Below are 27476 nucleotides of genomic sequence, written 5' to 3' on the forward strand. Positions count from 1 at the left end.
AAACAAAACTATTACCCATGTAGAGGTCGACCCCCAATTTTTTGCCTAAAAATTTGGTCTTAAAAACTCGAACTACACACGAGTATATATGGTACTCTAAATGCAGTTCAAGAAATTGCCTGCTGGACAAAATTATTTAGAATCAGTAAATACCAGAGGCAAATTTCCAGCATCTGAATGCTCTTCATAGTATATTAAGTTGGTCTAAATTATATTTATGAGGACATGAGAAGTGCTTGTGTGCAATTATATTAATCTTCTGGTACTCCAGGCCATGATTGGAAACTTCAACCCCTCACGGTCTTTCGATGCAAATAGTGTCGTTTACAATATCACCCCCTCTCAGTCTTTTGATGCAGGTTGTGTCGGTAACAGGAACGGTTTTTCCATTTTAGTAAACAATGGGTAGAATGATCCAGACCCACAGTAAATTGCACCCTTAGAGATGCATCTGTCAGCCCACAAGGCTAGTGAGAGCAATATAGGTGGTTGATAGGGCATTCCCCACTAGAGGCTCACATTACTTAAAAAATAAGATGAATGAGCAGACTTTGTGTTGTCCTTGTGGTGCTGTGGTAGCTATCCCTGTTCACACACAGAGGTCCAGGGTTTGATTCCCGACTAGTGAGGTACTATTTGTATAAGGAACTCCGCATGTATATATATACAGAAAGAGGTTCTACTGTATATATAAAGTAACTAATAATACTACATGTACAGTATTTAAATATTGTACCATTTCACAGTTGTATGTAGACATATATTTCTATTTCCAAAAATTCTTATCCCTGAACTAAAGCTAAATATAAACTTCACTTATCAAGAATATTGTATATCCGATGACAGGCAAACTGACATATTATCTGCTTACAGCATTTAACCCATTAAGCATCCACCAGTTCTGTTAAAAGTCATTCTTTCAGGTCTCCCCAAAAAAAAAATACCATTTTTACTTTGAATTAATTGGTAAATTATGTTGGCAAAAGAAAAAACGCATAATTTTGTGCTCTGGAACTTCCCACTATGCATCAATATGGGTGCCTGGGTCTCAAGGAATTCTTCAGAGCCTCTCAGATAAGTGAGCCAAATAGGAATGTAAAATGATTTTTCTCTATTTTGCATTCATAAATATTTTATTTACTTTTCTCTCATTACTCACAAACTCCTGGAAAGCTATGTAAGAAATTTAATTTTAAAAGACTTTACGAATTTATTTTGCCATGACGAATGTTTTTGTATAGAATAACAAGGACCCCACCCCAACTAACCAATCAGGGTGCCTAGGATAGTTGGGACAGTTGCCACTAGTCCCATTTTCACTTATTTCGACTGTAAGATGTCCCTAGTGAGAGCAGGATATTTGTAAAAACAGTGTTTATAAATACTGGTGACGCTTAATGAGTTAAGCGTCAGGAGAAAAAATTAGTTAAACTGAACCCCTTCACTTTGGTGGAGCCACTTATAATATTTTATTTGGCTAATGCCAGAACATTTTATTCATCAGGGAGGGGACCCCATACACAAGTGGTTAATGAAAAGATTTTTTTATCAACAAATATGTTATAAAAGAGCTGCCTTTCAATAACATTTTGCCCAAGTCCAGTTATATTTCGATAATGTATCATCAAGTAAGTATTTTGTTTCTTCTATAAAATACTGTATACAAAATTGGAAAATACACAATACTTATTTACATGAATGCTTTGTGACTAATAAATCTATATGTCAGTGATATATCCTTGTTTCCCAATAATTTTTTATTAAATTACAAAGAAAGAATTTACCGATAATAAATGCATTAACTTACCCGAAGTTACCATTCAAACCACATTTTACTAACATTTTTAAACATTTTTCAAATTTTCAACAACTAAAAGAAAATAGTCCTTAAACAGCTTAAAGTGGGTAAAAAAAGAAAAAGAAATCATGAATATTGACAATAAAATATAAAATAAACTCATGAAATAGTGTAAATAATAATAATACAGGTATCCCCCACATTACGGAAACTCAGGTTGGAGAAATTCACTAATATAGTGGTCCCTTGGTTAACGAACGCCTCGGTTAACGAATTACCTTCCATAAGAATCTTCAATTCGGTTAACGAACAAAAATTTGATTTACGAAATCCTTATGAAAATCAATTTTTGTTGTGAGCATCAGCTGGTCAGCTGATGGCCCAGTCTGCCAATTCTATCTGTTCTAAGTTTAAATTCGTTTTCAATGGATTAAATATTAATAAATTTCAGCTTTTTAATATTTTTGAATGTTTTATATTAAAATTATTAGTCATTTTAACATTTATTTAACATATTGATAAAATATGCAGTACAGGGAACTATTTTTTTGTGCACCCATCAGATGCTTGGGTCGGTCACCAGGCGTCAGTCTGGCTTTGTTTTCTGTGGAGAGAGCACCTATTTTATTGGTGTCGTGAATATTTTTGCATTTTTCATCGAAATTATTGGTCATTCTAAACTTCAGTTAACATATAGCACAGTGCAGTGTTGATTTAAAGAAAAAATCTTGAATTACACCTAGTGAACTTAAAATTTTATTGGTGAAATGAGGCATGAAGCATGGGTCCAAAGAAGGTGAATTTTCCTCCATACCACTTCCTTCTCTTCTCCCTTCTCCACCCCCACTTCTAATTCGCATCATCATCATCAAACAGGAGCCTTCTACATACACACCTCAAAGTAAGTGTACTTTACTGCAGTTTTATTTTACATTATATGTACTTTTCAGTGAGCTGGAACCAATTTACCCAATATCCCATTGAAACAATGGATTCGGTTAACGAACGACCTTCTGGAATGAATTGTGTTCGTTAACCGAGGGACCACTGTATGCAATTTGTAAATTATGACCACTAAATTTATGATACGGACTGTAAATTCGACCTTATGGAAAGAGGGTAAATTTTCAAAAATTTCAACTAAAAAATTGTAATACAGAACAAAAATGTTTTGACAAATTATAATTTATTTGGTGTGCATTTCTTGGAGTTTGCTACCACCAAGCGTGGGTACCCACGTCGAATCAGTGTGTTGTTATCTCCCAGCGTGTACGCTTGATCTAGACCCCAGCTCTTGGATTTAACACTTACATGCATATCTTACTCAAGACTGTCCAGTGTATTAACCTTATTCAAGATTAGTGGAAATAGGCCATCAGGTGCAAGTTGAGAGCAGTGATGCTAAAAGTGCCCATAAAGGAATTACATTGGATGTAAAACTCGCCTCACACAGTATTCAACATCTTTTCTGGTGAGTTAAATTCAAGTGTTTTGTGTACAGTATTAAATTGATTTATTCCTCACATTTACATAGGGGGTCGGAGGAAGGGAGGCAAACTGGTGAGTCGGCTACGCAGTTACAGCTCTCTGCCTCCACATACAAATGGTCACTTCCCAAACATCACACCCATGCTTTTCATTTTTCTTATTTTATTGTTATATATTCTATTTTCTTTATTTATAAGCCACATTATAGAACTGCATTGTAATTATTTTTCAATAACTTTTTTTTGTTTCAATATATGTAACAATAAACGCAGAGACTTGGCTGACGAGTCGGCGATGCAATTATAGCCCATCTCTTCCACACATGTTCACTTCCCACACATGCACACCCATGTGCTTCATTTTCTTATTTTATAGTGTTATACTATATTTTCTTTATTTCTAAGTTACATTAGAGTACTGTAATGATTTTATTTATCTTTTTCTCTGACGATCACAGACGAGTGATAAACACACTGAGCTAGAGAGATGCTGGGTGGGTTGGCTCATGCAAGAACGAGACCCAAGCGTAAGACACGTATGAGTAACGTATAAATGTTTTGTTTTTTTAATTTACTGAGGAATGCATCTCTAATTATATAATGGACGTCAATGGGAAAATGGGGTTCACATTACGGAATTTCATGTTACAGTTAACTTTTCTAGGACGCATCTCTTTCGCAACCTGGGGGATTACTGTAATAATAATAATAATAATAATAATAATAATAATAATAATAAAATACAAATTACAGTGCATGAATACTATTTAAGGCAAACAAAAATTTTTTCTCAATTGCATTTTATATTGAAACTGATGTTGATAAAAGAAGGAAGAAGCTTCTATTATTGCTTACACAGGTAAAGTAGCCTCACCAAGACCGGTTGGTATCTAACACTAAATACTACACTCTTCACTTATAAAGGTTCTACTGTAGCATTAGGGTTATCAATGCCGTCCTTCTCCACAGATTCTGTTGTTCTGAAAGATGATAACATTTTAATATTTTTCAAGACAATAAAGTAAGATTAATTAATGTAGTCTTTTGTAAAACAAAATAAAATCCTTACCTTGGACCAGCTCAATCCAAACTTTTACTAAGAAATTATGACCTATTATATACGTATACACCTTGACAGAAAAAAGACACGAGGCAAATTCTCTCATGTTAGACACGAACCAATAAATTTTTTGAAAGAGTTAAAGAATGGAAGAAGTGAAGTACTGTACTCATTAGCCAGAAAATGTATTACATTAAGAAAACTAAGATGCCTTGTTTGCTTGTGAAGATGTACTGTGTGACTGGGTTTAAAGAGAGGACTCAACTGATTGTAAAATAGAAGCATAAGGAAAATTTTTAGTCTCAGCACTTATTACATGAAAAGAATGATTGGAAAAGTTCAGAAAAGGATAAGATTACCGAAAGTGGAGGAAAAGATGATAAAAGGAGAAAAAAGAATATACTGTACTCATAGTACAGAAATTGATGTTCTAACATTTCAGCTGTTCAGTGTTGTCACAGAAGATGAAAACCTCATATTGTATAGATACAGAAGTGGAAAGTGTACAGTTGAAAGTATGAGTTAGGTGTGCAAAGGTCAAAAGGTGAGAAACAGGCAGCAAAACATTATAGCACATTTCTTTTAATCTGAAACAAATTGGTTGAAGTGTCAATATAATATCATTGAGAAATGAAGACCCTTTCAAAAAAAAAATAGGACATCTCAAAACAATCACTATGAGGGAAAGAGCCTTTTCCCAGAAGAGCAGCAGCATACAGTATTATCTCTATATCGAACTGCTCCTCAGATTCCAGTAGTACTTCTCTTTTCTGAACGATTTTGCGATATACCGAGCCCTTCCTCAAATATTAAAATATAATGCAGTGTACTGTACCATAATACAATGCTCTAATGTTGTCATTTTGGAAATAAAGAAAATATAATATAAAACTATAAAATAAGAATAGTGAGGTATGGGAAGTTAATTAAGTGTGTGGAAGGTAGGAAAGGTGGGTTGCTGCTGGCTGGACTGAGTGGAAAATTCGACCATCTAGCCCTGTGGCTTCCTTAAAACAAAACTATGTAATTTCACCATAATTCCCACATTATTTTGGTTCATTTAGTGACAGGTTAATAAAATATAATTGTAAATTAATTGGTTTTCCCCCCAAAAAATAATCCCACACTCTACCCCACAGAAGTTATATCGTATTAAATTACCTGATGCATTGTTTACATAGACGAATAGGTGACCACCCAGCCAGCCAGGAAGTAACTGTTTATGTAATACAGTATATATAGCCTGGTTGTTCAGGCAAAATGCCATATATGCTTATATTTGCTTTTTTTGTCATGTGAGTGAAATACTGTACTTTATTGCCTATTTTGTTGAATTATGCCTATAATGCCTTATTTTAGTGTTTTGTGTTATTTGTAAAATAAAAGGTGAACAAATTATTTCTTTGCGATTAGTACGATTGTATGGGAGAAAGACTCTTTTTTACAATACAGTATATGCCTATTCTTGGCTCACTACGCCTGGCACATTAGTGGTAGGTATCTCTTGTCATGCTCAGTGAAGCATCACTAATTCAAGGGTTGTCCGATGTCATAATCGCAGGTGACACTGACACGGGTGAAGCGATCAGTTCGCTTTCGAAGACGGAAGTTGATACACCAGCATAAACAATGCCCAAAACAAAGGATTCTCTTAAACAAAAACTTTGCAGTTTAGTTCCCAGAGTCTAAACCACACATATCACATGGAGAGACACAGAGCTGTATCTATTTATGCAAACACCACTGTACATGTACAAAATATGGTAAACAAACAAAATATACTACTGTACTATATATACAATACTGTACTGTCCTCAGCAGCAGATGCTGTCATCTTGAGCTTGTGATGCAGGCAAGCCAAATGGTGATACAGTACTGTATGATGATACAGGATGGCCTGCCTTTGTCTTGTACCATCTCCTGTAGCAGGTGTTGCTAAATGTCACTCTCCTCTCCCTCCATGAATAAGGAATTGTACATGTGCTGTATACTGGTCAGGACAAGGTTAAAAGTGCTTTGGAAAAAATTTGTGATGGAGGAGGGGTGAGAGATTAATGGGTCTCATGTTTGCAGAACTCAGTGTGTGAGGCACGTGCCGTGTGACACCCAGATCATTTATTTGAACATACAAACTATCCGGACTAATGCACGATTTCCTGGAGTTTTAAAAAATATTTCTGATTAATAGAGGGGCAATCTGGAGCACCTCAGAGGGTCCCCCCCCCAAAAAAGAAGAACATTCCAATATACCTGTACAGTAAAGTCTCCGATAATAACGGTTCGACCAACAACTTTTCAAATTTCAAACCCTAGTTAATTTAGGACCCAATTCAATTTACGTCCTTATTTCAATTGTATTTACGACCAAAATATAATAAAAAATAAAATAAAATTACATTTATAAATAATAACTAAATCCCGATATGTATTACGTATAAGAAAAACAAAAATTACTGTAAAAAAAATTAAGAGCGCCTTGCGCAAAGAAGCTGCCTTGCTTATGAGTGGTAAACAACAGTCGGAGCTTGGCGGCCCTTTTGTTTTCACGCATCTGAACAGGAATAGGAGAAAAACTCTCAGGTTTCTTACAGCATTTTTGCATCCATATTCAACATGAGCAAGAAAGCAAGTGATGGTAGTGTTGTTTCAAAAGCTAATAGAAAGTGTATAAGCTTAGCCAAGAAACTTGATGTGTTAAAACGATATGAAAAAGGTGAGAGGTCTGTGGATATTATATGGAGCAAGCAATGAACATATTTTCTGAAGTGGATCCATTAACAGAACAAAGCATTAAAATTTTAATAAACGCATGTGACCTCTACATAAAGATGTATAATGAGAAAAGAAAGCAGCTGTGCAAGGTTCTTTCGACAGCTTTATTATTCGATGGCCTAAACCATCAACTTCAGCTACACCATCAAATTCAGCATCATATGCAGCTTCAACATCAACTTCAGGTTCAGTAACAGTTTCAGTAACAGCTTTATGGAAAGCTACAGCTTCAGGCAGAATTGAACCTGATGACTTCGTCATCTGAGTAAAAGCTTGCACAATATTCATTGCCTGTCCTTATGTTTTAGACTTTTCCACCATTGGTGAGTAGAATTTTGTTTTACATTCGTAAATATTATTTAAAACATATATGAACAGTAAATAAGTGTTGCTTTCATATTCATATGTAGAGAAATGATGATATGTTTTCACATGTACGCACCTACTGTTCATATGTTGGAGTTCCCAATCGTCTCGCTTTATCTATTTACCATTAGTGGTTAGCTACTTCTAGTGTTCCATTTATTAACATTAAATATCATTACTTAAAACATACATACAGTGAGTTCTGCTATAACGCGTGTTTTGACAACACGAACTGGCTCTAACGCGATTGATGAATAGAGGAACAATATTTGTAAAATGCGAACGCGTTTGCTCTATCGCGATTCCACTCGAACGGTTGTTATGGCTTGGCGCGGGGTTATGCAGTGTTTACAGTTCACGTTCGACATCACATGTTCAATTGAGTTATGTGTTTTGTTTGTGAAGAATTGCAGAAATAATTTATGTAATATTTATGTATACAGTATACGTGTACAGTATATGTAAATTGTAAAATTTTAAATAAAAAAGAAAATCAAATTACGTAGCGTTTTACACCCGCGCTGTTTACATCACACACACTGTTTACAGTTCACGTTCGACATCACATGTTCAATTGATTTATGTGTTTTGTTTGTGAAGAATTGCAGAAATTATTTATGTAATATTTATGTGTGTGTGATGTAAACAGAGCCCTTGGCCTCTCTCTCCCTCTGTATGGATGGAATTCATGGTTTGGAGTGAGTGATACAAATGTCGTAACATTACTAGGCTAAAGGTGCCTGAATACTACTTAAACACATCAAAACTATGTTAATTGATCACTGTATAATAAATTCATTCACTCATAATTTAAAATTCCCTTATCATCCTGTGTTATATACAGAAATACTTGAGTCCCTGAGCGAGTACACAAAAAGAAAACGGAGGACTAAGACATCCTGAAGTGGATAGAGAACGAACATCTCTACTGGGGGACTCAAACGTTTCTCATGTTTTGTGGGCGCTGTAGCATAATATGAATAATATGTAAATTACAATTTACTTATACAGTATATATATATATATATATATATATATATATATATATATATATATATATATATATATATATATATATATATATATATATATATATATATATATATATATATATATATATATATATATATATATATATATATATATATATATATATATATATATATATATATATATATATATATATATATATATATATATATATATATATATATATATATATATATATATATATATATATATATATATATATATATATGTAAATTGTAAAAATTTAAATAAAAGAGAAAAACTAAATACGTAGCGTTTAAAGTGTACTGTACAGTGTTGTGGCTTGGCGCGGGGTTATGCAGTGTTTACAGTTCACGTTCGACATCACATGTTCAATTGATTTACGGTTTTGTTTGTGAACAATTGCAGAAATAATTTATGTAATATTTATGTATACAGTATACGTGTACAGTACAGTATATGTAAATTGTAAAATTTTAAATAAGAGAGAAAAACAAAATACGTAGTGTTTTAGACCCGTGCGCTCTGCTTACACCACATGATCAGTTTGAAACACGTGTGAAGTTTTTAAGTGTCCTCAGTGATTTCTGATTACTGTTTCTCCAATTTTGTGACTATGGAAAAGAATATCATCTCCGGGAAGCGTTCTGGTGATCGCATTTCCTGTGGTGATCGTAAAAGAAAGGCTATAACACTTGAAGAAAAGCTTGATGTTGTCAATTGTTTTGAAAATAAGGAAAGAACATGTGATATTGTGCGTGCAACGGGAATAAAGGAGTCTACTTTATGCACCATTAGAGACAATGCAGCAAAGATTAAAGCAAGCTGTATTGCTGGAAAAACCTTGAGTGCGAGCAAAAAGTGTGAGATCACGGCCAAAGGAACTTGAGATGGAATGGCTTCTAAGTGTTTGGATAGAAGATCAAACGAAAAAGCGATCTGGGACCAGCTTCCTCACCATTAAAGAGAAAGCCTTATCAATATATGAGGACCTAAAGAAAACTGCACCTGATGATGATGACGATGACAACTCTCAACTCCTGTCTGCATGACTCCTCAACCTCAACATCAACCTTCTCCCCCATCAAGTTATATTCATATTTTTTCAAGGTAAAGTGTAACATTTACTGTATGATTTCATTATTAGATATGAATGTAACATTTGTTTAGACTGTGCTATCCTTTGTGTTAGGCTAACTACTAAATTTTTTTCGATTTGGAGTAATCTGCACCCAACCCTATTTTCTCCATAAGCCCTGTTATTTCTATTACGCGAATTTCTATAACACGATGTTTTACAAGAACACAACTATCGCGTTATAGCAGAACTGACTGTACAGGTATTCAATTTTTAAAATTAGTCACTACAGCTACAACCTAGGGTTTTATTTTCTTCAGTTTCTTATGGTGAACCATTGTCACCCCAAAAACAATGCAGTCTTGTACGTCTTGTGTGTTTAAATATTCTATGTATTAATGAATTGCATTGTTCATTTCACATATACAAACAGTAATTCAATCGAATACATATTCAGTAATAAACAATAATGAATCTTTTGTACATATTCTTAAGATAAATGACTATGTTTCCTTGAGTGCAACACGTATACATTGGCATTCCACTATCAGTCTCACTTTTTCTTTAATATCAGTGGTTACTTCTACTGTACATTAAATACATTAATTAAAACATACATATTTTTTACATTAATTTTACTACAACAACCAGGGTCTTATTTTCTTTCAGTTTCGTGATAACTGACATTATGGGTGTAAACACTGACAACAATGCCGTCTCTTATCCCCTTGTGTGTTTTAATATTCTACGTATTATTAATGAATTGTATTGTTCATTTTGCACATATAAAGATTAATTCAATCAAATACATATTCAGTAATAAACAATAATGAATCTTTTGAACACATTCTTAAAAAGATAATGACGCAGTATCCTTAAATGCGCACATATATGTTGGCATTTCCAATCCATCTCTTTTTTTTTTGTCCATTAGTGGTTAGCTACTTCTATAGTTCCATTTATTAACATAAAAAAACGTTACTTGAAACATATATATTAATTATTTTACATTAATTTTACCACAGCTACAACCAGGGTCTTATTTTCTTAATTTTCTCATGTAGAACTATCGTCTCGGACTCCTGGCAGTAAATGCAAACAAAAACAATGGCATCCCATCTCCTCTTGTGTGATCATATTATTATTCATTTACTGTATATTGTATAAGCAATTCAGAAACGTTATTTAAAGAATATAGTTTGAAATTTTCATTAATTGTTTTGCTTTGGGGGAAAAAAGGGTAAAAAGCCACACAAAAGATATGAAAAGGGATATGCATCTCATTATTGTTGCTTTATTTTAATGATAATTAATGATTCATGATAAGACGGTTCACCTTACACTCCAATATTGGAGGACACATTAACGTCAAGTATTCGAGGCTTTACTGTATTGAAGTCCGACGACAGGTTTTACTGTGTGTGTGCACACAGGGTGGTGTAATACTTCCTCTCATTTTCAGCTACCGCCGCTGGCTAGATCTCATGGAAGCAGCCTTACGTAAGTCTTCCTTATTAGGACACAACCACTTCACTATCAAGACTCCTGCCGTACCTCATGGCAACACGGTAACTGGGTGCCTTGCACCCCCAGGCTAGACCAGCAGGAATCTCAGGGCAACAATGGACCCCAAGAGAATTGGCACATTGGCCCACTGGCATGTGGACATGCCCAGCCCACCAACCGCTGCTTTACAGATTAACCTGGTAGGTATAAGGCCGAGTAAAACCCAAATGAAAAATCTGCTGTGTAGCCCCCACATCAACAGACATGCTTACAGAGCTCCATTAAAACCCCAACAAATGAATAAGCGAAGAGGACCAACACGGAACCCAAACTACACCGAGGATGAAAGCAATACAAGATGGAGGGCTACTAAAAAAAAACCCAAGAATACAGTGTTAAGCAGAATTAAAATAAAAAAGAATTATAATTACAATACATAATTACATTCACGTAAGTGAAACAACACAGTACCTTAGCATTAGCCAACATTCAAGATAAATTCAGGTCATGAGACCCACTAATCCCCCACCCCAACAATGGGTGACTTGACGTGCATCAGGTCAGGTCAGTAACAAGACCCAATAATCCCCCACCCAACCTCCATTGCAAGTGTTAAAACGTGATTCCAGTTACATATTACATTCAGCTGAGTGAATAGTATCTGCCTGCTCTTGGCTAAAGCTGACAACATATGCTGATGAGTACAGTACTGTATAGTAGCAGTATACAATACTTGTTTACAGTAGTGTTATTAATATTGTACGAGTACAGTGGTGTTTACGTAAATAAATAGAGCTCCTGTGAGATGCTCTTGTTAAGACTCGGAAAAATTTTCCTGTGAAGAGTGGAAAATACCAGTTCTTGTGTAGCACACAGCTTCATTCATGCCTGTATCATACAGATTTTTTTTTTTTAATATTTATTTAACCAAACCTTTAGATAAAGTATTCAGGATTATTTGGGAAAAAATTAGTGTGCCTAACTTAATTAAAATTGATTTCACTGACTCTGGTATCAACATTTTAAAAATTTTATAAAAAGAATAGAATCTCCATCATTATATCATGTCAAAATATTTTGTTTAAGGATATCTTATTGCAAACATCTCGTAGTGAATTTATTCAGGATCATTATGATATCAAATTCGTATCTCTGACATAATTAGAGCAGGAGGTGGTGACCTTATGTATTCAGTGACCTTAGAATAACACTGCTCACCTTTCAGAAGAACTTGATGCAAGAACTGGCTCAACATCTTCTGGCTGGGCATCATTGAGCCATCCATATTTTCTCAGGATTGGCAGTATCACAACATCATTATACAGCATCATACCAACTAGCAGCACAGCAAACCCTATGGGCTGTAAGAAATGATTTACATCAGTGACCTACTTATAAATCTCTTGAAATCATATTGGTATACGTAGTGTAAAACCATGATATTACAATTTTCAAAGCAGGTGGAATGAGTAGATACTCAAGTTAAGACAGAGGGTAAGCTGAAAAAAAAAAAAATAATACTGTAATAACATGGTCATGCAAAACACCGACAAAGGCAATAATTGGACTATGTGATGTATTAAGAGCGGACATATTCTGAGAGAAAAATACAGTACAGTACTTAGATGGGAATTTGGCAAGAGCTACATACATGTTTAACCAGGGAGGTCTGTCAATGGACCACTTGTCAGCAGTGTACCAGGATTAGTGAACATTGTAAGGTGCAGCTACTGTAATTTATCTCTATAAACTGTACCCTCATTAATTCGCATCATTATAATTCAGATTTCCGCTAAATTCGTTTTATTTTATTTTTAAATGAATTAAATTATTTCAATTCAGAATGAATCTGAAATACCCAAATGGTTCCAAACAATCGATTATTATTATAGGAATATATTATGAAATAGATTAAGATGAATGAATTATAAGAATAGAATATGAATTACAGGCAGTTCACGGGTTACGTACGAGTTCCGGTTCTAAGGACGTTCTTAAGTTGAACCCTCCAACACCACCAACACACAACACCACCAACACACACCATCCAACACCACCAACACACACCCTCCACACCAACACACACCTCCAACACCACCAACACACACCTTCAACACACCCCAACACACACCATCCAACACACACTTAACACCACAACACACACCTCCAACACACACCAACACACACCCTCCAACACCACCAACACACACCTCTCACCACTAACACACACCTCCACACACACCAACACACACCCTCCTCCACCCACTAACACACACCCTCCCACCACCAACACACACACCTCCAACACCACTAACACACACCCTCCAACACCATGTCTGTGATGGTGTATGTCGTGATGGTGTATGCTCTATGATGTGTATGTCTATGATGGTGTATGTCTGTGATGGTGTATGTCTGTGATGGTGTATGTCTGTGATGGTGTATATGTCTGTGATGGTGTGTGAGTCTGTGATGGTATGTCTGTGAGGGTGTGTGTGTGAGGCTGCTGTGATGGTGTATGTCTGTGAGGGTGTGTGTGAGCTGCTGTGATGGTGTATGTATGTGAGGTGTGTGTGTGCTGCTGTGATGGTGTATGTCTGTGAGGGTGTGTGTGTGAGGCTGCTGTGATGGTGTATGTCTGTAGGTGTGTGTGTGAGGCTGCTGTGATGCTGTATGTATGTGAGGGTGTGTGTGTGAGGCTGCTGTGATGGTGTATGTCTGTGATGGTGTGTGTGTGTGAGGCTGCTGTGATGGTCTATGTCTGTGATGGTGTATGTGTGTGAGGCTGCTGTGATGGTGTATGTCTGTGATGGTGTGTGTGTGAGGCTGCTGTGATGGTGTATGTATGTGAGGGTGTGTGTGTGTGAGGCTGCTGTGATGGTGTATGTCTGTGAGGGTGTGTGTGTGTGTGTGTGAGGCTGCTGTGATGGTGTATGTCTGTGATGGTGTGTGTGAGGCTGCTGTGATGGTGTATGTCTGTGATGGTGTGTGTGAGGCTGCTGTGATGGTGTATGTCTGTGATGGTGTATGTGTGTGCAGGCTGCTGTGATGTGTGTGTGGAGGCTGCTGTGATGGTGTATGTCTGTGAGGGTGTGTGTGAGGCTGCTGTGATGGTGTATGTCTGTGATGGTGTATGTGTGAGGCTGCTGTGATGGTGTATGTCTGTGATGGTGTGTGTGAGGCTGCTGTGATGGTGTATGTCTGTGATGGTGTGTGTGTGAGGCTGCTGTGATGGTGTATGTCTGTGAGGGTGTGAGGGTGTGTGTGTGAGGCTGCTGTGATGGTGTATGTCTGTGATGGTGTATGTGTGTGAGGCTGCTGTGATGGTGTATGTCTGTGAGGGTGTGTGTGTGAGGCTGCTGTGATGGTGTATGTCTGTGATGGTGTATGTGTGAGGCTGCTGTGATGGTGTATGTCTGTGATGGTGTGTGTGAGGCTGCTGTGATGGTGTGTATGTCTGTGATGGTGTGTGTGTGAGGCTGCTGTGATGGTGTATGTCTGTGATGGTGTATGTGTGTGAGGCTGCTGTGATGGTGTATGTCTGTGATGGTGTGTGTGTGAGGCTGCTGTGATGGTGTATGTCTGGAGGTGGTGTGTGTGTGAGGCTGCTGTGATGGTGTATGTCTGTGATGGTGATGTGTGTGAGGCTGCTGTGATGGTGTATGTCTGTGAGGGTGTGTGTGAGGCTGCTGTGATGGTGTATGTCTGTGAGGGTGTGGAGGCTGCTGTGATGGTGTATGTCTGTGATGGTGTGTGTGTGAGGCTGCTGTGATGGTGTATGTCTGTGATGGTGTGTGTGTGAGGCTGCTGTGATGGTGTATGTCTGTGATGGTGTGTGTGAGGCTGCTGTGATGGTGTATGTCTGTGAGGTGTATGTGTGTGAGGCTGCTGTGATGGTGTATGTCTGTGAGGGTGTGTGTGTGAGGCTGCTGTGATGGTGTATGTCTGTGATGGTGTGTGTGTGTGAGGCTGCTGTGATGGTGTATGTCTGTGAGGGTGTGTGTGTGAGGCTGCTGTGATGGTGTATGTCTGTGAGGGTGTGTGTGTGAGGCTGCTGTGATGGTGTATGTATGTGATGGTGTGTGTGTGAGGCTGCTGTGATGGTGTATGTATGTGATGGTGTGTGTGTGAGGCTGCTGTGATGGTGTATGTATGTGAGGTGTGTGTGTGAGGCTGCTGTGATGGTGTATGTCTGTGAGGGTGTGTGTGTGAGGCTGCTGTGATGGTGTATGTCTGTGTTGGTGTGTGTGTGTGGGGCTGCTGTGATGGTGTATGTCTGTGAGGGTGTGTGTGTGAGGCTGCTGTGATGGTGTATGTCTGTGATGGGTGTGTGTGTGAGGCTGCTGTGATGGTGTATGTCTGTGATGGTGTGTGTGTGTGAGGCTGCTGTGATGGTGTATGTCTGTGAGGGTGTATGTCTGTGAGGGTGTATGTGTGTGTGAGGCTGCTGTGATGGTGTATGTCTATGATGGTGTATGTCTGATGGTGTATGTGTGTGAGGCTGCTGTGATGGTGTATGTCTGTGATGGTGTATGTGTGTGAGGCTGCTGTGATGGTGTATGTCTGTGAGGGTGTGTGTGTGAGGCTGCTGTGATGGTGTATGTCTGTGAGGGTGTGTGTGTGAGGCTGCTGTGATGGTGTATGTCTGTGAGGGTGTGTGTGTGAGGCTGCTGTGATGGTGTATGCCTTTGAGGTGTGCTTACAATCGCATATGATGAGTAGCCTTTTCTCTAAATAGCACTATAACTTATGTTTGCACTTTTCTTGAAAAATATACAGAAATCTTTACCTGCAAGTATTGGAATTTCTGCCATGGTATAAGAAGAGCAATGATCCAGATGATGAAGGTTCGCACAGAGTCAAGTACCATGCGGGTGGTGGCTGACAACTCCTTTGTTACACTAACACCAGCAAAGTTGAAAAATGCTATACTGACGATGTTGCCTGAAAAGAGACATTAACATTTATGTGTATGAATATGTAAAAAATGAAAACAAAATGATCAAAGTGCTTATATTTTTCAGATATTCAGCATGTCTGACTGAACTGTAGGATCAACTTTTCTATCTACTGTATCTTAAACTTTATTATCTTTCCATGTTGGATCTGTCATATCACACATTCAAAGTACTGTATAGTGCTTCAAAAGATATTGAAGTTACCACATACATAACCAGGGTCACAGTTACAATAACCAAGGTCAGTTATAAAAACCAAGGTCAGTTACAATAAACGAGGTCACAGTCACAATAAACGAGGTCAGTCACCATAACCAAGGTCACAGTCACCATAACCAAGGTCTTACTTAATGAGATTAAATCTATATTATTCAAAGTTCTCTTATTCATTCCCCATCATCTTGGTACTCAACATGTTAAGAAGACAACTTACCTACAATTGGGGCAATCAGAGTAGGATTGTTGCCCAGCTGGGTAAATGCATCAGGAATATCCTCCAACACATGACGAGGGTTGCCACTAAAAGCACCAACTTGGATCCAGTTGAAGGGCACCAGAAGAATTGTCATAATAGTAAAGCCAAACAGCCCTGAAAGAAGCTTACATTATACAAAAGTCTTCAACTTAACTATAAATTAATGAGTCATATTGAACAAGATGGCTTTGAAAGTGAGAAAGGATATGGTTAGAAGTATTCCTCTCTAATTAATACAGGTGCTCCTCTGCTTACGAATAAATTATATTCCCGAGGTTTGTTCGTAAGTCCAACTTTACTCTTGTAGATACCTAAAGTATTGTAAAAAAAAAAAAAAAAAAAATACAAATAAAACATGTACAAGTTCAGCTATGTCAGCTATACCCCAAGAATAAATACAGCACATTACTCTACAGTACATCTTACCAGTCTTAACAGCAGTTTAATGACTAAACTGTTTATATTAATTTTGTAGATGGCTCGAACGGTCAATTGGTTATTTAGAGAGTTTTGTTTGTATTTCTGAAAATTCCTAAGTAGAGATGCACCTGAATTATTATTATAATTAGGACTCAGAAACAAGACGTGAAATATACTGTATACAGTATATCTTATATCATACTTTTTTATTTTTTTATTTATACAGTAAATCCCCGATGTAACGGACTAACTAGGGAGAAGGCCGGACCATTAAAGCCGAAAGTCCGTTATATACGTATCCAGAATAATAACAGACTCGGTCTGTTCTATACCAACATAGTCCAAAGAGACTATGATCATTTTACTGTGCTTGAGGGGCAGTTCACTTGTATGGTTGACCCCGAAGCACAGTTGGGGTCCCTCATCCGCAGGAGAAAAATATTATATAACTATCTTCTAACACAACTATATGCAAGGGTTGTGTATCACCACCACTATCATTCTGTTCCTGCTTGTTTAATGGCTAACTATACTACCTTTCAGGCATATAACTCAATAAATGTCAGTCTGTCAGAGGGTGGAGTGGTGGTTTTAACGTCTTGGCTGGCTAAGTTCATGAACTGTGTGGCTGGGTCGTGAGTGCTCAATTACCCTGCTTACAAATATTTATGGCACTTGATACACTTGGAATTTGGGTATTTATAATAAATAAAATCCTATACTGTATTGTTCTCATACTGTATGTTTTAAAATACCAAAATTCAGTAGCTGCATCAAGTGCCATAAATATTTATGTACAGTATAAGCAAAGTAAATTTCTCCAATCATAGTTCGTGCGACTGACTAGCCGCCCACTGCCAAGTTGCCACATTTTTTTTTATTTAACAGTACAATACCCGTACAGTTATACCTCGATAACTAACGCATATGTGAACTGCGACAAAACAACAGACAGGGAATCAACGGTTTATGCAGAAATAAATCTCATATGAATATAACAAATTCGGGAGGATAGGGGAACAGCCAACCCCCAAAAACTCCAATCTACCCTTGATATATCACTGTCATTCAAACAGTCAAGCAAGAAAAAAAATAGCAGACATATATAACAAGCATAATAAGTATTAATTAAGGAATGTAAGCATAAATTGAGACTGTTCTTCACCAGTGTTGTAACGTTGAATCCACATTGAGTCATCATTCCTACCCTCAGTCAGCCTTATGGCTGATGTTTTAGCCACTGTTTCTGCCATTAAGAGTTTTAAAAGATATCCCCACAAATTTTGAAAACAATTGCAGGCTAATGGAAATTTCTGTGGGATAACAGAAAATTCTTAAATTCAGCAGGCCTGCCAACACGTGCATCTCTCACTATGTTGATGACCGATGCCTATAAACTTGTTCTAAATGGTTACTGGAGAAATATAGTCTTTCTCTCATAATGAATGTTTTTGTTATGTTACTATATAGTGGGAGGGAGGAGGGAGGAGGGAGAGAATGATAAAGTAGGACATCACCTTCAATACAACATGCCCTTTTATTTTAGTACATAGTACAAATTTTAATAATGCAAAATTTTTTCAACTGTATTTTTGGGTAGATTTACATAAATTTCTGAATGTCTTTTTTTTTCCTTCTCAGCACCACGAGAACTCTCACTTTTACGCTTGGCAGCGCGAGAAATCAGCATTGGCTTCAGCTTGAAGTCAACGGCAGCATTCGCGCCAAACAGCAGCGTCAAGCAGTCTTTTGCTGCTTTAAAACCTGGCACTCTTTTCTCCTCCTTGGAGATATAGGTCCTCTCAGGCATCCTCTTCCAAAATGAGATCAGTCTCATCCACACTGAAGACTTGCTTCGATGAGTAGCTTCCTTCCTGGATAATCTGCTTGAATTCAGGCGGGAATGTCTCGGCAGCAACTGTATCTGCAATTGTATCTGAACTGGCAGCTTCACCAGTAATTTTTATGTTGTGGAAGTTATAACGATGCTTAAATTGTTGAAACCAGCCGTGGCTGGCCGTAAAGTTCTCTTCCTTCGATCCTTCACCTTCTGTTTTCTTTATGTCGTCAAACAAGGATCTGGCCTTATGCTGGATAACCATAAGGCTCACAGGTACATTGCGTTGATTCTGGTCCTACATCCACATAGACAGCATCTTTTCCCCTTTTTTTATCACAGTACTTCTAGTACAAGTTGTTTTAGTTGCACTGAGAGTAGTACCACTTCCAAGACTAACCTTAATCTTGTCAGCGTTGGTCCGGATAGTATGCACCGTTGTGGGGGTTAGACCAAGCACAGCGGCTATGTCCACAGCACGTTCCCCTTTTTCAAAATGGGCTAATACATCCATTTTCGTAGCCAGGGTAATGGTCTTACGTTGCCTCTTCACTACACTAGCATCAGTAGCACTTAATGGGCACTTCGAAGCCATTTAGAAGGATTAGAGTACAGTTTTAGAGCAAAAACACTTAAGCACACACGAATGATGTGATGTCATAAGAGAGACTGGATTGGTGTCGCTTGGGGACGCTGTGACGTTACTTGAGTGAAAGTAGCGCGCTGAGCCGAGAGAGAGTAGCGCGGCCAGACGACAGAGGGTGATGTGCCATAAAAAGTAGTCCATGACGCAAAACGGCGTTGTACCGAATCACCGGGACGTTAAATGAATTTTTGGTCTCTATAGTTTAGCGACGTCTATAGTTTAGCGACGTACCGAAATAACGTTAAGCGGGACGACGTTAAACGAGGACTTACTGTATTTACTAAGTGCTGATAAATACACTACAATATTCTTTATTAAGTGCTGAAGACAGATGTTGTGGTAAGCAGGAGAGATGGTGAAGGAGACCAGCCATTAACGCCTTGTAACTAAACGACTTGGAATTTAATGACCCAATGACTCATCTGGGGTTGAGTATGGGATTCTTTTGGGGAAAATTAATGAACCTAAATAATATGGGAAATATGGTGAAATTGTATGAAGACGTGTTAAGGGGTTCTGGGGGAGGGAGGGGCAGGGAGCCACCCACCAGCACTACTCCCAAATACACTTTCATCTCCAACACACAATATACCCTTTCACTCATATTTTTTCTTATCATCATCTTTATAATACTGTACGGTAATCGGTTTTTTCTTTATTCATAAGGCAAATTCTTTGGTTACTTACATATAACACTTTACAGTACGAAACAGTCATATCAGTGAAAACAGTTGTCGACAACCAGTCTTATAAGAAGGGTCTGTCCAGACTACCCCATAAATTTGCTTTTTTGGGGACTTTTGCTTTTTCTAGACTGGGGTCTGGCCCAATTAGTCCAGTGTATTGAGGTATTACTGTAGTTTGCAATAATCCAATTGCCCTCATTGGATCACCCAGCCATAGTGAATCAACTGCCAGATTGCCTGAAGAATTCTTGTATGCCTTATGACAGGGCATAAAGGAGTACCCCTGTACAGAGAAACTCCTAAATGGAAATATTACATATAGATTTGATATACTTTCCAGAGGGATGACAATTGAGCACTCCTGAAAAAGAAACTTGACTATCCTTTTAGAAGTTTTAGGCCAAACCCTGCATACAAGTAAAGAAGGGGAGAACTTTTGAGTATAGCTCAGTAAATGGGTAGCTAACCTTACTGTTGGGGAAGTGAAGGCAATTGAGTGCTTCCTAAAGTGCTCTATATCTGCATTGTTCCTAATGAGCAATCAGGCCTAAAGGTACCACATTAACTTCTTCACAAAAGCAGTGGAGGGCCAGGAAAAGGGGGAAGGAAAGGGGCAGGTAAGAGAGGACACAGCCACATATGGAAGTACAATATTCTAATTACAATCTTAAAATAATTTACCAAGGCTGTTGATTACAAACTGCAGTATTTATATGGTTGGGCATTAATAAATCTACAGTGGGTTGCTGGGGTGAGAAATTCTCGACTAGTGGACACCTCAGGCAAGACTTGTACAACCAAACACATCACTCACAACCTGGCCTGTTCACATTCCAGCATTATGCACCCTGCTGAGACAAAAGAAGCTAGGGAATGTAGAGGTGTGGCTGGGGTATGAATGTCAGGAAGCATTAAGAACACTGACTCGTGGCCATATACTGTACAGTATAGTCTCGATTTACGCGGATTTTGTTTACGCGTTTGGTCATTTACGCGGTGCTTTGCCAGAATGAAATGTTTTAATTACGCAGTAAATTTCATCATTTACGCGGCGAGCGGCTGGAGAGGTCCAGACGCGCCGCCCCATTTTGTACTCACGCGGTCCATTCTTGACCATACGCGGGAAGCGGCGTGGTGAGGGGTGCGCATTAGGTCGCTCTTACGTTATCGCTGACGTCATATGACGTATCGGACTGTGATTGGGTCACGCATCCTTACCTCCCTCCACCGCTAGCTGTGATTGGTTTAATGTAACATGACGTGCCCTGCCACCAGAGGGAAGGAGTCGCTGACCTAGCCGGGCCACTCTCATTGTTCTCAGTTCTCCGCGTATACAGTTCTCTCTTGTGCCTGCTATTTCCCTCACAATGGCTTCCGCTGGACCCCCACCACCCCAGAAAAACCTTGAACCTGGACCAAGCCATGATTATGTGAAGGAAGTCATCGAGTTGGGGGAGAAAATCAATCTCATCCTTGACAAAGACACAGTCAAGCATCGGCATGAAGTGTCTAATAACCTTCTGTCGAAAATTATGGAGCCGTATGTCCAGATGTATCACGACAACATCAATGCTAGTCTCACCCGCAACCCACCACAGCCAGCCCAAGTCAGTGATAGTGACAGTAACGATATGGACTTTGAGGAGTTTGTCAGAGAGGCCCTGCAAACCTTTGTGAATAGTGATAGTGATTCACCGGAGGGCAACTAATCTGCCCTCTGCCTCGAAACCAGCCGCCATTCCAGTATGCCGACCCGTCTCTTCTACTAACATAAGTGTTAAACCTTGATTTTTCTTTTACCTGGTACAGTATATTATTCTCTTATTGATATTTCTCTTCTATATTATGTGTGTGTGCATACCATATGTTCTGTTATTAAGTTTACGTGTTTCTCGTTTTACGCGGACCTCCACGGGTTCAATTGACCGCGTAAATGAAGACTATACTGTATATGAGTCATACTTTTGGTCCAAAGTCCACACTTCATAAACTTGTGTTAGAACTAACTCAAATTCTTAGATTATCATATATAAACTGAGCTGTAGTAATGGCTAGCATGGAATCTTAGTGAATAATTAAATCATATATTTCATTTTTGGGGATGAAGTGGAGAGCTACTAGTCTTTCTGCTGTGAATGGAAACACACAAATCATTCAGAGAATTTTCTTTATAGGAATAATGGATCCATGTTTGCATTGGAAAGATACCTAAAAGTAGTCTAGCCATTACAGGTAAATATATGTGAAGGTGACAGTTCTACAGACAAGATCACTACATATGTGTAAAACATCCAGGTCATCTAAAATCATAAAAAAGGATGTCAGGATCCTTTATTTTCAATGATTCTCTTCCCTTACAATTCTAACTTGTCATACCTTCCCATCCTACAACCAGCAGTGGAGGAACATTAAGCTTAGTCACAAACTTCTCCTCTAGCACCATCTGAGTAGCTGTCACAACCTGAGCTGCGATGATCAGAAGATCCCCTGCAAGATGGAGAAAACATTAGCCATAACCATTTACAGTAACTTCAGTTTTTAGTTCAAATCACCAGTAAAGTTGAAATTGGTACTTTTGAATGAAAAATGGGATACTGTATACAGTATAATGCAAAACAAGAAAATAATAAGGAGAAGGGGAGAATATTTTTAACAACTTCAATATGTAATAGTTGAGAAAGATACAGAATTCTCCTATTTAGAAAATGGTTGATAGCAGTGTCAAAGCAAACTAGGAAAAAGTAATATCTATTATTTAGCTAATGCCACACAATTTTATTGAGCTCAGAGGTGACCCTGTACGCAAGGGGTTAGAATATTAAGGATGGGAAATAGAACAGTGACAGAATGGAGGACAAGAGTGTACAAGGTATGCATAAGACTACAAGCTATGAATACAAAAGGGAAGGGCGACCAAGAAATGGCAGCAAGCAGGCATGAGTTTCCATATACAGTATAAGGGGAAAAGGATTTAAAATCAATGTACTGTAAATATGATGAAAGAATAAAGCTATAGAGTATACTGTACTGGCGAAAGTGTATGGTATTTATAATCGAAACTTGTTGCAAATACAGTGTGTAAGGAAGACCAAGAAGGACTATGAATTATGGTTCGTCATTAGAGAAAGTGTGTGGACTATTTTTGAAAAAGGGGAAGATTTTGATTGTATTACAATATCTAAGGAACTAAAAAAAGCATATCATGGAGTAGATTGAAAGGCAGTGTAGGAATAACTGAAAATACAGTAATATCTCCGTTAGCCGGAATCCCTCAAAACAGGAACTCTCCAATAGCCAAAATTGAAATTTTCTCGGAAAATCTTTCCCAAAGCTGGAATTTTCCAGAAAATTATGGCTTTGGGAACGATTTTCCGAGGGGCCCATTTTCCGGAAAATTACGATATTTTTCCAGATACCATGAAATTCCGGAAAATTCTGGGGATGGGTTTATTTTTTTCCGGGTTCGAGAGATGATGTAATGGGCAATTTCTGGAACTTCCGAGAACATTTTTCCATTACCCAGAAAATTCCGGGGATGAGGGATTTTTTTCCCGCGAGAGAGTCGTCTCGTTACCCGGAAATCTCTCATTCCCGGAAGTGCTCTGCACCAATTGTTCCAGCTAACGGGGATATCACTGTACATGAAAGAATTGGATATTGCTAAATGCACATGAGTTATATATATATGACTACCAAGTGCAGTAGGGTCGGGATATACTGTATAGTGACTTTACATAATGATTTTTTTATATCGTAGCTACCAAAATTATAGACATTTTCCAATATATTGTATAGCGATAAATTTATTTACAGTAAACTCTCAACTTACATGGGGTTATGTTCTTGGGACCTCACATAAAGCCAAAAACCGCATAAAGTCAGAAACACTCATAAAAATCCCCCAAATCGCCCCAAAAATATGAGTTGAAATTTTTTTACCTCTTGTGCAAAATATATGATGTCTATATTCAAATTATTCACTGTCTTACAAGGATTCCAGCAATGCAGTTTATATTCTGCTAACTTTAGACTGTGCCATTTTATGTCAAGTTTAGTCACTTTTATTGGCCTCCAGAACCTAACCCTATGTTCCACATTGATTACATGTAATTATATATCTTGATTTAGTATATAGAGAACATCCTTGGACCCTACCTCGCGATATATCCCGACCCTACTGTATTCATTGGTACACATACAGGCAAGCAGTATTGAAAACATTCCTACAAATATAAAAGCACTCAACTAACTTGCATTTATGTATTATATCAGTGGTTGCCAACCTGTAGTTCATGGGTGCCATGGTGCCTGCGGAACCATATTATGGAGCCCACAAGGGTTTATTGGTAAATTGTGAATTACATGGGATTCTTTGCAAGAGCGAAATTAATGAAAATGTGTAATAACTTGATGCAACTTTATAGTTTGAGAGAGAGAGAGAGAGCGGGGGGGGGGGACTGCAAGTTTGTCCCGAGTCTGTCATGTACAGCACATGTGTATTTACCCCAGACTGGGCCCAGAGAGAGAGCCGACCTTCTCAATGGGGTAAATACACACGTACTGTCCAAGAGTAAATGTAAAAAGTATGTAACTGGTAACAGTCAGACATGTAAAACTGTAAATAACTAACTGTACAGCATAAATGAGATTATTTTTCTTGAATGTAGATCCAAAGTTTTTTGGCTCCCTCCACAATATTTACAATGATAAATGTGGCCCAGAGCCTACAAGAGGTTGGGGACCACTGTATTATTATACAGTACTGTTTATCAATTCCAACCAGGCATGGGGCTGAAGACAAGCCTTCAGCTTCGCAGCCAAAGTCGAAGCCATTGGAAAGTCACTAAGCTGAAGCCAGCCAATTAAAGTCATGAAGCTGAAACCAGAGCCAAGATTTTTCAAGGCTACATGAAACTTTATCACTTTTGCCTATTTCATCTATTCTTATTTGGTTTCCTGCCAAATTCCCATTTTGTCTAGTCCCTTTCTGCCAACTCTGTAAATGTCACATATTCCCAGAATGTCTACTATTATCAGTTAATGATCTCTAAAAGTTACTTCACACATTTATTGGTACTGTGCCTCAACATTACAATATATCATATAACATTATACAGTGAAAATTATCACACAGCTGTAAAAAGTTGTTGATATTCAGTAAGCTGAATTTCATATCAAACTGTTGTTCTTATTACTTTATCCATGATCATTTTAGAAGAAATTATGATTGTCATCATAATTATATCTTATGTATTCACAATATTAAGCAATAAAATTGTACAGGTTGGACCTCACTAATCCAGGAGGCTTGGAACCAGACCGGTTCCAAATTAGCAAAAATTCCGAAACATCGAAGCCGAGGTTAAAAAAAAGGCATAATGCATAAAATGTACTATTAGTGGTACCAATAACACTTACATCAGCATAAATCTAGCCCAGGCTTACTGGACCTCTTTATGACAAAGTGTTAGTGTTATGGCTAAGCCAGACAAAATTATTTGCCAAAAAATTATTAAAAAATGAAAATGTGATATCTCCATTAGCCAGAACAATTGGTACAGAGCACTTCAGGGAATGAGAGATTCCTACCTTACATGTTGATGGCAATACTTATTATATTCTAAGTTGCAACAAGGGTTTGAGAAGTTACCGTAATTGTTAATGGGTTAAGTTTTGACTCTTATTAGACTGAAAAGGTTGCTAATACCGTAGTAACAATTTAATTTACAAATTTTATTTTCTTCATTGTTTTATTTCATTCATTATTCATCACGATTAATTTTATTCATTCATTCATTGTAACAAATGATCTTCAGATTTTCGAAGGTGCTGTCGGTCAGCCAACAGCATCTGGGGCTGAGAAGGCAGGGAGGCAGAGGTGGTACTTGTCCAAAATGAGAATAAACCAATAGGTGGGATCAGCTGTGATGTCACTAAGGCTGTAGCATGCACCTGGGCTCTCTTAAGTCAGGTCATTGTGGGGACAGAAAAGTCAGAGATCAGTTCAGCTGTGACAGCACATTATGGTCAGTGGGTCTGTGTAAAGAAGAAAATAAAAAACCAGGTCTGTGGCACCGAAGCCAGGCCAAGAAAATAGGGCTTCCAGAAGCCAAAGCCGGCTTCAGCCCAATGTCTATTTCCCATATTTCCATGGATGGAAGCATTAATGAATACATTTTAAAGTATAAAATTACAAAAGTACTTTTTACATACCTGTAATAATGCCATTGGTGGTGTATCCGCTAGTTTCATTGCCTCCTATAAAATCAGAGACTCCCACAATAACAAGACCAGCGATGACAACAAAGATACCTATCCACTGGAAGTATCTCATTTTACGTCCCAAGAAGGCAACTGACAAAAGTCCAGTAAACACAATAACAGCACCTAGAAAAAAGAAAATTTGAGTACAGTACAGAAAATCTCTTGCACATTTGCAATTCTTATCTTTTTATTTTGCACAAAAGTGTCACCAATTTGAATGCTTTTGTCAAACATTTATGATATATACAGTAGGCTCTCGCCAATAACGACTTCCACAATAACGGTAAGTTACAATAGATACCCATTTTCGACAATATCGTCTGGATTCTCTTGAATATGAAACGGAGATTTTGCGGGAAGCGTCCGTGCGCATCAATGATAGCGTTTGTTTGCCGCCATGTTGATGACGTAGTTGTACGCTCCGCCTCACTCTCACATACGCTCCGTGGAATACAACGCTGCGCCCACGTGTGAGATTTTCGCCTCTATAACCAGTGGTTGCTAGGGTCTATGATCAACAATGGCTTCAACGTTTTTGCCTGTGGGGGTTAGGGTAGGTGGTGGAGGGAGTGATTTGCCGCGTGAACGCTCGGAACTTTTAAAGTGAATGAGAAAAAAGACCCCAAAGCTAGGAGACAAAGCCACAAGAAGCGTGCGTACTCAATCAAGGATAAAGAACAGATTGTTGAACTCATTGAAAGTGGTGCACGGAACATTGATATTGTGAGGAAATTGAACTGTCCTGAGTCTACAGTGCTAAATATTAAGAGGAACTTAGAGGAGACCAAGAAGAGTATTGCGCCGGCTAAGAAATATTTCAGCAGTGATGGAAATGCGAGGCGAGCTATGAACTATGAATGATAAAAGTGATAGAAAGATGATGAAGACATTGATGACACTGGGGAAATGCCTGAAGATTTTGACTTTGCGGGGTTTGAAGAAGTGTTAGCAGAAGTGGGTGAACCAGGTGCAAGAGGCCAGCATGGGGACGGCGGCGGAGATGGGGCCAGGGAAGTGGGCGGAGATTTGACGCTGTAGCCTCCATTCCCCAGCCTCAGAACAATCATCACACCAAGCACCCCAAAAACTCCCCCAAGCTAGGTGTTATATTA

General features: G+C 38.2%; 1 protein-coding gene across 2 annotated transcripts in view; it reads right to left on the reverse strand.

Annotated features, from left to right (window-relative positions):
* Positions 1-3988: 3988 nt before the first annotated feature.
* LOC121873312 (solute carrier family 35 member F6-like) overlaps positions 3989-27476 on the reverse strand; it is a 62890-nt gene continuing 39402 nt past the window's right edge. For both annotated transcript variants that reach the window (XM_042376818.1, XM_042376819.1), the window contains exons 5-10: positions 26314-26487; positions 22477-22587; positions 16470-16625; positions 15868-16022; positions 12297-12439; positions 3989-4265 (exon numbers count right to left, since the gene is read on the reverse strand). In XM_042376818.1, the coding sequence (XP_042232752.1) occupies positions 4202-4265; positions 12297-12439; positions 15868-16022; positions 16470-16625; positions 22477-22587; positions 26314-26487 (803 nt within the window). In that variant the 3' untranslated portion in view covers positions 3989-4201. The remainder of the gene's footprint in view (positions 4266-12296; positions 12440-15867; positions 16023-16469; positions 16626-22476; positions 22588-26313; positions 26488-27476) is intronic.

The sequence above is a fragment of the Homarus americanus genome, unplaced genomic scaffold (genome assembly GCF_018991925.1).
Source record: "Homarus americanus isolate GMGI-L3 unplaced genomic scaffold, GMGI_Hamer_2.0 scaffold32929, whole genome shotgun sequence".
Lineage (NCBI taxonomy): Eukaryota > Metazoa > Arthropoda > Malacostraca > Decapoda > Nephropidae > Homarus > Homarus americanus.